This window comes from Sinocyclocheilus rhinocerous, unplaced genomic scaffold (genome assembly GCF_001515625.1).
Source record: "Sinocyclocheilus rhinocerous isolate Xijiao unplaced genomic scaffold, SAMN03320098_v1.1 scaffold2401, whole genome shotgun sequence".
NCBI lineage: Eukaryota > Metazoa > Chordata > Actinopteri > Cypriniformes > Cyprinidae > Sinocyclocheilus > Sinocyclocheilus rhinocerous.
In genome coordinates, this window is record NW_015647011.1 from 1,949 (window position 1) to 17,452 (window position 15,504).

The 15,504-nt window shown below is 35.1% G+C and overlaps 1 protein-coding gene across 1 annotated transcript in view; it reads right to left on the bottom strand.

The window, feature by feature from the left end:
* The window catches only part of LOC107708196 (calcium/calmodulin-dependent protein kinase type II delta 1 chain-like), a gene marked incomplete at its 3' end in the record, with an annotated part of 28,291 nt that overhangs the window by 1,548 nt on the left and 11,239 nt on the right, over nt 1-15,504 (bottom strand). Inside the window, exons 3-5 of the mRNA XM_016512369.1 lie at nt 11,173-11,232; nt 10,870-10,924; nt 9,471-9,536 (exon numbers count right to left, since the gene is read on the bottom strand). Of these exons, the coding sequence (XP_016367855.1) occupies nt 9,471-9,536; nt 10,870-10,924; nt 11,173-11,232 (181 nt within the window). The remainder of the gene's footprint in view (nt 1-9,470; nt 9,537-10,869; nt 10,925-11,172; nt 11,233-15,504) is intronic.

A 15,504-nucleotide genomic window follows, 5' to 3' on the forward strand; every position in this document is an offset into this window, starting at 1 on the left:
TCGTTTGGGAGTCGTTGAGCAAGTAAGGTAAAAAATAAATGCATATTATAAGACCATGAAAGTGTTTTTTGACCTTGCATTCATGTCAACCTGTTGTTGGGGACTCCCAAAACCAAAATATGAACCTTTCATTACCCATAATAGGGGCACTTTAACATTATTCTCATGATAAATATACATATTATCCCCCAAATTGTCAAATTTAACCCCCAAATCAAAAGGGAAAAATAATTAACTTGTTTATTTAAGAATTTTTTTTTTTTTTAATTTAATATTTAACATTTAAATAAATTTAAAAAAAATAATTTTGTGACAATATTTTCATGATAATAAATTATATTTTATCCCCAAATTTTATCTGGCGTAATCAAGTGGCCAAAGTTTGACTAATTAATTATTTCTTTTGATTTGAGAGTAAAATATGACAGACATATTTAATGAGATTCACCCTGGGATTTATCTTATCTGCAAAGAAAACTAAAGGGTTAGCATACAAACACATTCAAAAATAAGATAAAAGTAACTTGGGACTTGAGAAAGACAACCAACGTCACCCAAAACAGAGACCCTTTACAGGTAAAGAGAGACACACTAACGGATGAAATAAAGGCTCCTTCTTGATGCTATAAACTCTTTTCAGCCTGCAGAAGTGTTCATGTGCATCAACGTCTTTTGAAACAGCAGACATGATGCTTTTCCTGCGTACCGAAACCCTGTTTTACTGACACAGGAAGCTCTAGCTAACGCTACACACTTAAAAACTGCTCTCAAGGGTGAGGACGGACTGGAGTATGCTTTTTGGCAGTTGTGTGGTGAGATAGGCTGAAGGAAATGTACCGGTGTGTGAGGAGAGGGAGGTGGACGGCGTGAGTCAGTCTGTGTAGGTGTGTGCTGCTGATTTACTGAGAGTGAACGTGTGTGTGTGTGTGTGTGTGTACATGCTGTAAAACTGGAACATACAAAGCTGTTGTCTATTTCTTCCACACTAGGACTCTTGAACTACCTTGTTTTGGGGGCCAAATCGAAGGTCTACAAACACTTTTCAGAGTCATACTAGATCTGGACGTCATTAAAAACTAAACTAAACACTATTAATAATGTGTTTACTTACATTAAAACAGGCAGATTTAAAAATCTAAGCCTGTTTTCCTTAAAAAAAATTGACTGATGACAAACTGTGATGTTGGCTTCACAAAGTCAGGTTCTGAAAGTTTACAAATACTTTGAAAAAATTTTCTCATAAAATGTTACTAACATGTTTTAACATGATCCGTTAATGGCTGCTTGCATGTTTTAACAAATTGCTAACATGTTTTGGTAAGTCGCTAACTTGTATTAACATTTTGCTAGGATGATTTAACAAGTTGCTAGCATGTTTCTAGCATGATTTCACACTTTGCTAACATGTTTCTAGCATGTTTAACATGTTGCTAACCATAGATATGTATAGATGCCCTATTCGACCGCTCCAGATACGTTGACGCGTCCGCCATTTTGGAACGGTCAACTTGACGTCATTCACCATAATAATCAATGCATATTCAAAGATATAAAAGCGTATAACTTGCTGTTGTAGACGCATACAGTCAACTTGTGCAGGGTTCGCAGACCGTTCCAAAAATAGCGGATGGCTTACGTATCGCGGCCCATAGAAATAGTCGTTAATGAGGCATCTATATATACATATATATATATATATATATATATATATGTTGATAACATGCATTAGCATGTTCTTAGCATGATTCAACACATTGCTAACATCTTTTAACATGTTGCTAATATGATTCTAACATTGTTAATATGATTTAGCATGCTCCCAAAATGTAGTAACACTATGCTAACGTGAATTAACATGTTGCTAACATGATTTAGCTAGTTTCTAGTATGATTTGACACAATTACTAGCATCTTTAAGCATGTTTCTAATGTGAATTGGCATGTTTTAACACTATGCCAACATATATTAACATTTGAGCGTGTTTAACACAAATGAGCTTGTTCTTAGCATGTTGTAACACTATGTTAACATACATTAGCATGTTCTAACATGTTTTAACACATGGCTAACATGAATTAGTATAATTCTAACATGTTTATGGCTAGCATGAATTAGGATGTTGCTAACATGTTTCCAACCAGTTTAATGTTAAACTAGCATGTTTTAACAGCAAACTTACATGTAACTTCTATCTATCAAAAAAAAAAAAAAAAGGAAAAAAGTCCTTATATTTTCCTTGCAAACACTAGAGCAAGTGTGATTTTCAGACAGGTTCAAATATCAAATGGAATATCAAATATATATTATGGAATTTTAGGACAATAACCTGAGACAAAGTTGGTTAAATGAAATAAATGAGAACTCAATTAAGCCTCCTAAACAATGGCCACCTACACACTGCAGCTAAATTCAGTTCACCTTTTAGTTCTTAATCCTGGTCAGTAATTTACAGAAGTGACAACCGCATTCAACAACCAAATTAACTCCCAAACAATTCAAGTAGTAACAACCACATTACAGAAATTTGGGAATAACCCACAGGGAATGAGATACTTCTTGACTCAGTGTTGCCAGATCTTGCTATAAAAAAACAGCAAATAAGAACAAGCTACATAAGCAACTTCCATACGTGTAAGCAACTTCCAATAAGAAACTTCCAAACGTGTTATTGTGGAAATACCAACATACACATACCAAAATTTCACAGCCTGCACCTGCCTACTTTATTAACTTCGTAAATTGGACTGCTTTATGAGCCGAACCCAAACAACAAGCCAAAAGATGATTAATAAGCGTTGCTTATAATAACTGGACATGGCAACCCTTCAAGAGTGTGCACTGCAAAGCAACCTTTCAGATATTACTTCCAAATTATTATCTTCAAAATATTTATATAATATTACTTTGTTTAAAAATTGCAGATATCGCGAGGCGGAAAAACGTTTCTATGGTCACCATGGTGTCAATTAGGTCACAGTTCACTGACAAGTTACGCAAAAAAATCGCAGACGATTTTATTGAGCGATTCTGAAATCGAAGAAATCGTTTGCGATAATGACAGCCGTTTGCATAGCTTCTCAGTGAACTACGGCTCTGTGAAGTAAATGCTGCTCCATCTGAAAGCATGTGAAAATACCACACATCTGTAATTTAGGCGATTCACTTCTGTATATAAATGCGGTGTCACTCCTGAAACTTAACAGTATGTACGCAGCCAATAAAAGTGCAACTGGCTACTTTTTCTCAGCCATTAAATCGAGAGGACAGACCTATCAAACGCATCAACAGCAGTTCATACGGCCTGAGCAACCTCCCATTTTATCATGATTCCCCCTTCAAAGAGCATGGAGGTCTGGCTGAACAGAGCAGATACAGTCAGCAGCTTTATTTGAGCTTTTGAATCAAGAACGCAATGAGCTGCGAGACTCTGAAAGAGCCCTTCACTCAAGTGACTATTAAACAAAACAGCAGCACTTTGTCATCCTCAATGCGAGGCTTGACTGAAACAATGCATTACACGCACCCGAGAATTACCCAATTGCAAAGATAAATGACACTGTTTTGAAACAACAGAGAGGAAGAAAGACAGCGAGACAAGAAACAGAGAGAGCAGAACACACAGAGGGTGAGGAGATACTCTCAGTGCATCAAGAGCAGTTTGGCTATTTTCACAATAGAGCGTCTGGTGCCGACCCGAGTTCATCTGACCACACAATTTGGCTGGTTTGGTCAATGGGGCACAACCGGGTGTGCCTCACAAGTCCTGAAAAGTGAAGCTGCGGGCTCTTTGATCGCCCCCTGGTGGCTGGCTGCAGTACAGGTCATAAACCCCACCCTTTCCATGTTAACGAATGGGACTCGAGTCAAAATAAAAAAATAAATTACACTTCCAATACAATTTTCCGAAAGATGGTTTTGGTCATTTAATGTAGTGGTTATCACGCTGATACATGTTCAATTAATCGTTTTTGTGATAAGTTTGATTTTAGCTAGTAATTTGATGCTATAAAAACAGGGCGTGTTGTTATGGTTGATTGGGTCTGTGGGAGTTTGATACCGCGGCTCCACCTCACGACACTACTGCGCAGACTCTGGCTCCAAATGACGTAATTTACTCAAGATGGAAGCGGCCATACTGAGATGCTTTGGCTTCACTTTTCTATAGTGAAAAGAATAGGAGACGCGTCGTCCATCTTTTTTTACAGTCTATGGGCACAACCCTAAAATATACCTTATCTACCCCGAAAGGGTGCATATTAGTACCTTAAAGGGACAGTTCACCCAAACATGAGACTTTTGTCATTCTAAACCTGCCTTTCTTTCATCTGTGGAAAGTAAAAGAAGATATTTTGACAGTGGGTTGGTTATTGTTAACCTAAAATATTACCATTTTCTGTAATTGAAGCTGAAATAAAATATAATTAAATTGAGAGCAAATAGATTTTGAGCCTGCAAGTCTCAATATGAACTCAAACACCAAATTCTGGCATGACCAAATTATCTGATTTATGCTATTAATATTAATTTTATAGCTCTATACTCTTACTGGTATTTTAGGAGAACAACCTGAGACAAAGTTGATGGTTAAATAAAATAAATCAGAAGTCTCTTGAGCAAAGTCAAAAGAGCAACCACTGACTATTTTTCCTCTGTCAGCAAGTCGAAAGCTGAATGAAATAAAATATTCAGCAGGCTGAAATTAAATATAAATATTGAATGAAACTTGGCAATTAACTGAAATAAATAAGTTGAAGCAAAATTACAAAAACTAAAACTTAAATGGAAATTAATTAAAGCTATATTATAACAAAAATAAATAGAATACAATAAATAAAAATAAATAAAAAAATAATAATAATAAAAGTTACAAAATCACAAAAATTACTAAAACTTAAGCTAAAATGAAAATGAAAACTGAACAAACAAAAATAAAAGCTAATTTAAAATATTATAAATACTATAATTGTATATAAATAATACTAAAATCTCTGGTTTGGGTCAAAACAACAACAGCTCCCACTGACTTTCACTATATTATGAACAATAATAAAAAGACACATTTTTCAAAATATTTTTCAAAAAGTCAGTCATGCAGGTTTGGAAACCCATGAAGGTGGGTAAATAAAGACAGACACCATTATTTTAGGTTGAACTATTCTTTTGAAGTTGCTAATTACTTCCTTTAGGTGAAAGCAATGAAGCCTAATTTGAGGCATAGTAATAAAATGTCTTTCTTTTTTGCCACTAGTTTGAAATTGCATACACAGGCACTTTTCTGTACACATCTTCATAATGTTACGATGAAACACTGTGAATCAGAGCCAAATAACATGTAAAAACTGACCTGTGGAAGAATTCAGACCAAGCTACTTGCATGCTTCTCATCTCTCGCAATTCATCCACAATGCCCTGTGCACTTTAAGATTTAGTAGTAAAACTAAAGCAAAAAAAAAACAACAACAACGTTTTCAATTTTAGGTCTTCTCCTAAACTGTTTTCTAGCTGGTAAAATTTTTTTTTTGCTAGTGTTCACAATAGCACTCGCATTACCCCTGTAAAGCCTGATATGTGTTATAATAATTTGAAAAAATGCACATATATATATATATATATATTTTTTTTTTAAACAGTTAAACAAAATATAAAAATATATATATAAAAAGTTTGCATGCGTGACCCTGGACCACAAAACCAGAAAATAAAAAATAGAGATTCTGAAATAGAGATGTATACATCATTATACAAGCTGAATAAATAAGCTTTCCATTGATGTATGGTTTGTTAGGATAGGACAATATTTGGCCGAGATACAACTATTTGAAAATCTGGAATCTGAGGGTGCAAAAAAATATTGAGAAAATCGCCTTTAAAGTTGTCCAAATTAAGTTCTTAGCAATGCATATTACTAATCAAAAATTAAGTTTTGATATATTTACAGTAGGAAATTTACAAAATATTTTCATGGAACATTATCTTTACTTTATATCCGAATGATTTTTGGCATAAAAGAAAAATCGATTTTGACCCATACAATGTATTTTTGGCTATTGCTACAAATATACCCCAGCGACTTAAAGGGGTCGTCCAGGGTCACAAATGTGAAACAGCTGGAGAAAAGTCAAAATAAGTGAAAACTGAAAGAAACAAACAAAACACACACACACAATAACTATAGGACAGAGTAATAATAATCACAAAAGACTCACCGACAGCTGGACCCGGAAGTGATGTTAACTCCGCATGAAGGCCAGACGGACCTGGGACAGGTTCTGGCTTGGGATCAGGTGTCAGCTCAAGATTGGACTGACGTGAGACATTCACCGGCTGAGAATCAACCAGATCGGTATGAGGTGTCAGCTCAAGATTGGATGCACCTAGCTGGGGATCAGCCAGATCTTGCGAAGCCATTGGCTCAAGGCTTGATGGAGCTGGTCCAGGTAATGGATCAGGACTGGTTGGATCACTGTCAGGTGTCAGCTGGAGACTGGATGGACCCGAGACAGAGGAAGGCTCAGGATCAGCTGGATCGGTGGTACGTGTCATCTCGACACTTGGGACAGCTGTTAACTCAGACTTGAGACCAGATGGGCCAGGGTCAGTCGTTAACTCTAAACCGAGCCCGGATGGACCTGGCTGAGGATCAGCTGGATCTTGCTGAGCCACTGCCTTTAAGACTGCTTTTGTGCTCCAGTGTCACATATGTGTTTTTTATTGAGTACAATATTTTATACATAAAGCTTTTATGGCTCAAATAGTTTGATATAGTGAAAAAATGGAGGGAAAAAACAGAAAAAACACCTCAGTTTTATTCAGAGGGCCCAACTGAGCAAAAAATATGAAATATGGTGCAGTTGCTGATATTTATATGTCCTGATGAAACTCTGATAGCTTGTAATGTAAACCAATGAGATCTTTGCAACAGTATAGCAGATACTTACATAAAATGCATATAAATATCAGTTGTCACTCTATATCTCCCAATAATATCTCTTAGTAAGATGATATTTAAATACTTAGTTTAGATCCTGTTAATAATTTGAAGGCCTTAGAAATTGGTCTCAAATATGATACAGTAGGCTTCATAGGGTTAAGTATGCAAATCCTCTGCCAATTGTAGCCAAATAACGTAAAGTGAAAAGAAACCTGCAGGGAATCGAACTCTGGTTCAGACCAAACAACCAAACCGAGTGTGAAAACAGCCACCGAATGCAGAAACACACCAAAATCCCAGACGTACCGTTCAAGACAGACACATGGGCGGCTCGAAACAGGCAAGAGTCACATGCAGTGCACTTCCCATACTGACCTTCAGGTCCCTGTGCACTATGTCATGATGGTGAATGTGACTGACACTCTCTAGAATCTGATGGATACAATGACTGCAAAGACAAGCGAGAGAGGAGAGGACAGAAGGGAAAGAAACAGAAAAAGGAAGGATGAGAGAGGCGTGACGGAGGAGGTGAGTTAGTCACGGAGAGATGGGACCGGGAAAGGAACAACCCAGATAAGAGAGACTGTTTGATAAGAGGGTGATGAAATGAGACGAGTGATAACGGTGAAAGCCCTGATCTTACACCACGCAGAACAATAGCAGCGCAGCCGGGCGGGACGCATCATTTCCTGTGAGGGCACTGTCGATCACACGTGGGATGGAGAAATGGAGGGAAGGGTGGATGAAAATGATCCGTGTATGTGTGTTTGTCTGGGTGTTTGAGAGAGAGTACGGCTGCTTTCTGAGATGCAATCGGTATTTTTAACACACATATCTAATACAGAATCAACAATAAAGATGGCCCGCTGAGTCTGAGCCGGAAACAGTGTGAGAGCGTTTAGGGCCAGCTGGGACAAAAGTCACTTGTACAGTACATTCAGGCCAGTGCTACTGAAAATCTTACTCATGTAAACGTTTGGTTTTGTCATGTAATCGCCACTTATGTTGCCAATTCAGGTTTTAGAGAGGTTTACAAATGGCAAAAATGACAAAAAAAATGTTTCAGAAGAATTAGTAAGAAAGTATTGATAATTACAAACCTATCAGTCATGTGCTCATGAATTAATTGGTTACATTACAGCTGAATATTTCCAGCTTGTTGCAAGTTTTTATTTTGCAAAAAACGGGAAAAAAAAAGAAAAAAAAATTGGATACACATTCAAATAATGATAATTTTGTAAATATGTTTTATATAAAATGTATTCATTATTTGACATCAATATGTGTTTTATCTTTAATATAAAAAAATAAAATACAATATATAAGTTTGGGGTCAGTAATTTTTTGTTTAAAAAAAGTTAATATTAATTAATCAGCCAGGATGAATTAAATTGAATATTTTGATTTCAAATAAATGCTATATGTGTGTATATATATATAGCATGGCATATATCAGCATTGCATCACAGAAATAAATTACATTTTAAAATATATTAAAATAGAAAACCTTTAATTTGTAAAAATATTTCACAATTTTTCTATTTTTACATGAGACTTCAATCATTCTTACTCACTCCAAACTTTTTAACAGTAGTGTATATATATATATCTAAATTCATTTCAAATTTAAATTTAGCTATAATTAAACTTTTTTATTTTATTTCATTGTTGAGCCCTGAATCATGTTCCCTAAAGCAACTGATCAGACTTGTAAACAATTAAATGGCAGAGACTTTTTTTTTTTACTTCGGCAATCACCTAGCAACAGCATAGTAATGTGAAGAAAACAGTAATTTTCTTCAGAAAGTGTGAACATCTAGTTTCTACTGCTATGGAAACAGATCGAGCTCAAATAAAGCGAGTGTGCGGGTTTGTGAATGTGAGCTGACACCGTAATTATGTGCGTTAATTAGAGGCCTACTTTCAGCCATCGCTCTAGTGGAGGCAGGTGGAGGGTCTGTGGCCCTCGGGAACGGATACATTTCACCGTCCTGACGGCATCTTGACACGTTTCTACCCACGAATATGGCTGATGAGCTCATGGATTCCAGTAGTGTCAGCGCTCGCCAGTTCTTGTGTTTCCTCCCTCGTTCTGTTCCTCGCCGTATCTCTCACTCCCACATGCATACCCACACAGTCAAATTGATTAAAGCTTTTCTCCTGAGGGCGACAGCAGTGTGTGTATGTGTGTCTGTGAGAGGATCTGATGCAGAGAGGAAAACAGGAATAGATGGAATGGAAAAAAAGAAGCCGATGGGAAAAGCGGAGGAAAGGGACCTGCAGAGGTAGAGAGCTGCCGCCCACGCTTGCCGCCTCAAACGTTTAACAAGCCTCTGAAACAAAACTCATCACTCGTATGATGTGGACAACACTATTACTCACATGTTATACTAGAATATGTGCAAAACACACTCGTTTATCTGGTTAAAATGCGTGTGAAAGAGAAGAAGAAAGAAGTGTGGATGGGGAGGATGGAGGGGAAATGGCATGGGGAGGAAATGGACAGGACAACAGGAGGAAATGGAGACGCTGTTTTACCTGGCGTCAGCTTCACTGTAATATTCTCTGGCTACAATGTCTTCAAACAGCTCTCCACCCGTAACACTGCAGGACAGAGAGAAGATACAGGGACCACGGTCACCATATTCAACTGTGATTATTCAACTTCAGTTTGGTGCTTTACACTGGCACACTGTGCATTCATAATTGCAAAAGCATTTGCAGCATGGCATGGAAGAAAAGAAAAAGTCAAATAAGAATGCAAACAACACAAAAATAAATGAATTAAAATAAGGAAATATTAAATGAAATAGTAACAAAAATGTATAAATGTACTACTGATAATATTATTAAAATAAACTAATACTAAATAAATACATTAATTAATTATAATAAAATAATTAACATTTGTTAACATTTTGAAATTAAATATTTTTGGACTCAAACAAATATTATTAAATAAAATAAAAAACATTAATAAAATAAATGAAAAATCTGTTAAATTAAATGTTTTAAATTACATAAACTAATAACAAAAATAGGAATAAAACTAACAATAAAAAGCTAATGAATAAATGGTAATAAATATACTGCAATTTTAATATAAATTCAAATATTACATATAAAAAATATTAAATAAAATATTAATCAATGTAAAACTAATAAATATAATAATATAATAATAAAAAATATAATTAAATGAATAATCAAATAAATCTTAACATTTTACATTTTAATACAAATAATAAAATAAAAAAAGAAAAGAAAAGAAAAATACAAATCAAGGAAGTAGCAATTTAACCAAAAGGAATAAATTAAAGGTGATTTGTGTTAATCAGTACTTTTTTTCTACAATTACTAGCATAAGAAAAATACTTTATCCTGTGCTAGGTTAGGTCTCGTTTGGTTGACTCCCCTGAAGTGAAAACAGCATGAGAACAGATTGACACAGCAACACTGGCTCAACCAATGGCGCAGTCCTTAATAATACTGCAGAGATCACATACTTCACTTCGCAAGCAAATTAAAGTGCAAATGTATCAAAAGTATCAAATAATGTATCAAGAAAAGAATAAATAAATAAAGCAGCATTTATTAAACAAGCACAATTAAGGAAGATAAACTAAAGACAGCGTGGCTGTGCATGACAGGAAAAATAAGCGAGAGAGAGAGAGCGAGCGAGAGCAGTATGGATGGGGGAATCCTCTAGAAGAGAGAACACTGGGGCTTCGGGGGGAAACCCCTGCTGCAGGATTTCTCTTTGGCTGGGCAGCCCGCCTCTGTTGCTATGGAAACTGGCTCTCGAGCGAGCGGGAGAGAGAGAGAGAGCGAAAGATGCGAGGGGAAGGTAGAGTGAGTGGGCGTCTGTTGAAGCGCACCAAGCAAAAACAAAGCAGAGAGAGAGATATTATGCGCCATATTATATGGAAGCACTTACAGGTCAAATAAGAGGTAATGGAAGCCTTCCTCTGATATACTGTCATGGAGCCGCACTGCATTAAAGAGAAAGAGAGTCATAATATCATGACATACTTTCATTTGCCATTCACTCAAACAGCAGCACAATTCGAAGAGCGGTTTCATGGGCTGAAATCAACAGGCATGCTTTCTATATTAATGCTCCTCGAGATGCTTTCAGCTCATTCAAACCACCTGCATCCTGAATGATGGATTTCACACTGATTTCATCATGAATGGAGAAGTTCGGGTTTATTTGTGAAGCTGACTTTAATGGACTCACCGATATTGGGATGCTTGAGCAGACGGCAGATACGGGCTTCCCGTTCCAGCTTCTGGTGATCTGGGAAAAGATTTGGGTCCGTGTTAAGCATCATGTAATGGAGAAATTGCAGATGGAGTAATTAAATGTTAAAAAGCTTTTTTTAACCAATTAATAGGTCAAGGTCAAGTTTATTTATATAGCTCCTTAAAAGCAACGAGTGCTGACCAAGGTGCTGCACAGCCAAAACATCAGAAATATAAACTAACAAAAGCATTAAGACAATATAAAATTTGAAATCATTAAATAATACAATAAGTAATGCAAAACATACATAAACAAAAGAAATAAACAGAAACAAAACAAAAAAAGTATTTTCAAGTTAAGCAAAAGCCTGAGAAAAAAATGAAAAGATGGATAAAGGCAAAGAGTTCCAGAGTGTAGGACCAAGAACTGAAAAAGCTCTGTTCCCTTTAGATTTTAAACGAAATTTTGGGACAATCAATAACTTCTGAGAAGATGATCTAAAGCACAGGAGAATAGAAATGGAGAAGATCTGAAATGTAAATTGGGGCAAGACCATGAAGTGCTTTAAATACAAAAACTAAAACCTTAAAATCAACTCTGAATTTAACAGGTAACCAGTGAAGTGAAGCTAACACAGGGGTAATATGCTCCCTCTTTTTTGTCCCTGTCAAAAAGCGAGCAGCAGCATTCTGTACCAATTGTAAACGTGATAGTGAAGACTGGTTAATTCCAGCATAAAGAGCGTTACAGTAATCCAGCCTGGTTGAAATGAATGCATGAATAACAACCTCTAAATCATTAAAACTGAGAAAACTTTTCAGCTTGCAAAGCCCCTTCCTTAAGCTGCAAAAAACTGGCTCTGACCACAGAGTTAATTTGCTTGTCAAATTTCAATTCAGGATCAAAAATAACTCCCAGATTTTTTACCTTTTCACGAATGTTTTCTTCAAAAGGGCCCAGAATAGGTCTTAAATTAAGTAAAAGGTGAGAAGGGCCAAACAATATAACTTCAGTCTTTTTTTGATTCAACTGTAGGAAATTATTTTCCATCCAATTCTTGATGTCCTCTAAACAAGCCAGCAAGGAGGACACTGAATCAGAACCTGATTTTAGAGGAAAATAAAGCTGAGTGTCATCTGCGTAAATGTGGTATGAAACTTTATGAGACTCAAATATAAAACGAAGAAGGCGCAAATACAGGGAGAATAAAATTGGACCCAAAATAGAGCCCTGGGGTACCCCACAAGTGATGGAAACTGAGCTTCATGAAAATTCACCAATTTCCACCAAAAAAGTCCTATTTGTGAGATAAGATGCAAACCAGTCTAATGCACTACCACAAATGCCAACCTCAAGATTTAATAGTTTGCACAAATCTTTTGTGGGATTTCATGAACTTTGAGGAAGTTTAGTTTCTATGAAACCATGTTAGCCCTTTCAGTTTCACATGAACTTTAGTTAACCACAAGTTAAGAAACCAACATATGCCAGATTAACAAGTATTTCAGAGATATTACCGTTAACTAAAACCAAAACCATACAAAATCTAATAAACAATAAAATATTAAAAAACTACTTCAGCTATTTGCAAAGGCAACATTTCTTATTTTCATTTAGTCTAACTTGAAGTACTAAAATTACTCAAACTAAATACTATAACTAAAACCAAAACTAATTAATAAAAACTATACAGACCATTAAAAACTTTAAAAAAAGAAAAAACAACAAAATTACTAAAAACTTTTAAATTAAAATCAAACAGACAATATAAAAATAAAATCTAATCTGATATATTACCAAAAACTACAACAGTATATCAATAACACTAAAATAACACTGCAGTAGATTCAGACTGTTAGAAAATCACGCTGATGCAAGTATACCACACTGAAATGTCTGACAGAAAAACATGAAATAGTAAGTTGGCACTGTTTTATGCACAGGGGTTTGGTCCGATCGTGACAATAGATTTTCATCATTATTTTATCCCACCCACACATCCTTCTTCCATCAGCAGAAAAGTCGTTTCAGAGGTGGAGAAAGACATTTCAGTATGAAGAAAGATTATGAAAACGAATGAATTGTGCACAATATTTATAAAGACAGTAAACGGGGTCAAGTTAGCATTCACACTGTAAAAAGTGACATTAAAAGTGTTGTATTTGAAAGAAGTCTCACCAAAGCTACATTTATTTGTTCAAAAACTACAGTAATTAATAGTAAAATTATGAAATATTATTAAAATTTATAATAACCGTTTTCTATTTGAATATGTTAAAATGTAATTTATTCCTGTGATGCAAAGCTGAATTTTCAGCATCATTACTCCAGTCTTCAGTGTCACATGATCCTTCAGAAATCATTTGAATATGCTGATTTGAGCTCAAGAAACATTTCTTATTATTATCAATGTGGAAAACAGTTGTGCTGCTTCACATTTTTTGTGGAAACTGTGATACATTTTTTCCAGGATCCTTTGATGAATAGAAAATAATTTATTACTTTCAAAGAATTTATTTGCAATCGATTTTTATAACATTATAAATGCCTTTAATGTCACTTTTGAACAATTTAATACATCCTTGCTGAACTGAAGTATTTATTTCTTTAAAAAAAAATTATAATACATAAATCTTGCTTTTATGCCTTTTGTTCATAGATGGATTGTTCAAAAATGACACCACTATCTTGAAAACAGCTTGCATTTAAGTTGTCATCACAGGATGGGATGTATAACGTTTGTGTTTAAAAATAGAAAAACCTTCATAATTAATTTCACATCTTTTGAACAAAATACACAAGCTTGTGCTATTTGTTTTTCCATCCAGTCAAACAGTTGCTGCTCAACTCACACTGATCTCAGATCAGATCTAGTTAAAAGTGCACATTTAAAGCGGTTTGCACATCACTTCAAACACAGCGACAAAGGTCAGACTCAGCATCACGCAGACCACACAATCTACTGTAAACCACGCGGCCAACCGGCGGCTGGAGATCACGCAACCTCTACTAGTTTGAGTGTGGAGCGAATCTGCGTGATACGGAGAGACAGACGTGTGCAGCCGAGAGGCCTGGACCGCTCCAGCAGACCCCACGGAGGAAGCCTGCTGTCTGCCATGCATGAGTCATACGGGAAAGAGGCCACAGATCGTCTTCAGCGCTTCAGGATTCATATTCCTGATAAAAACACCCACGGCTGGCTGTCCATCATCCCAGCATCATTAAGTGTTCCCAAATGGACTAGTATGGATCGCAGCTATCGTCTGATTGGTGATGTTTAACAGTCACATTTTCTTTTGATCTACTATAAAAACACATTACTTAAATCATTTTTTAACTGAAGATGCATTTATATGATCAAAAATACAGTAAAAATAGTTATATTGTGCAGGGTTATTATCATTACCTAAATTAACCTAAAAAATAATTTAAGAAAAAATAACTTTTTTGTTACATGAAATAAAATAAAATATAAAAAAGTAAAAAATAAATAAATAAATTCAACTAGTTGTGAAAGATTAACTTAATTTTCTTTTAAGTTAGTTTGAAGTACTAAAATATCTAATACTAAAATTTAAAAAAATTACAATAAATAAAAAGACATTTGAAAAAAATAATAACAATTACCAAAACACAACTAAATTACTAAACCTATAACTAAAATGAAAATAAATCAAAATATTAATCAAACTATAATTGTATATGAATTGTACTAAAATAACACTGCTATTGTGAAATATTATTTCAGTTTAAAAGAACAATTTTCTATTTATATTTCAAAACGTAATTTATTCCTGTGATCAAAACTGAAGCTTTTTCTCAGCATCATTACTCCAGTCTTCAGTGTCACATGATCCTTCAGAAATCATTCTAATTAGTGGTCGACCGATACGGGTTTTTTGACAGCCGATACCGATGCCGATATCTTGGAAAGCAGGGTGGCCGATGGCCGATATAAAGCAGATATAATTTTATTTATTTTAATTCATATTTAAGAAATATTTAAATAATTTGAAAATGGAGTGAAAAATAAACGTGTAAAATAAACATACTTATACTCTATTTTTCACAAATAAATAAATATTTAATAAAAATATAATTAAAAAGGAAGTAAACACTGTAACCAACAGGGCACTCAGTAATCTGGGAAGTTTGTGTGCATTGGGAATCATATTTTTTTCAAATAATGCCAAGGTAACACTCATTTTACATACAGCACACAGTGAAAATGACATGAATATGACAGTGGGCAAATGCATAAAGCGCAGCATAATTTAAAATCACGAGTTTAAAGTTTAAAGCATTCAATTCACACGGACCGACCGT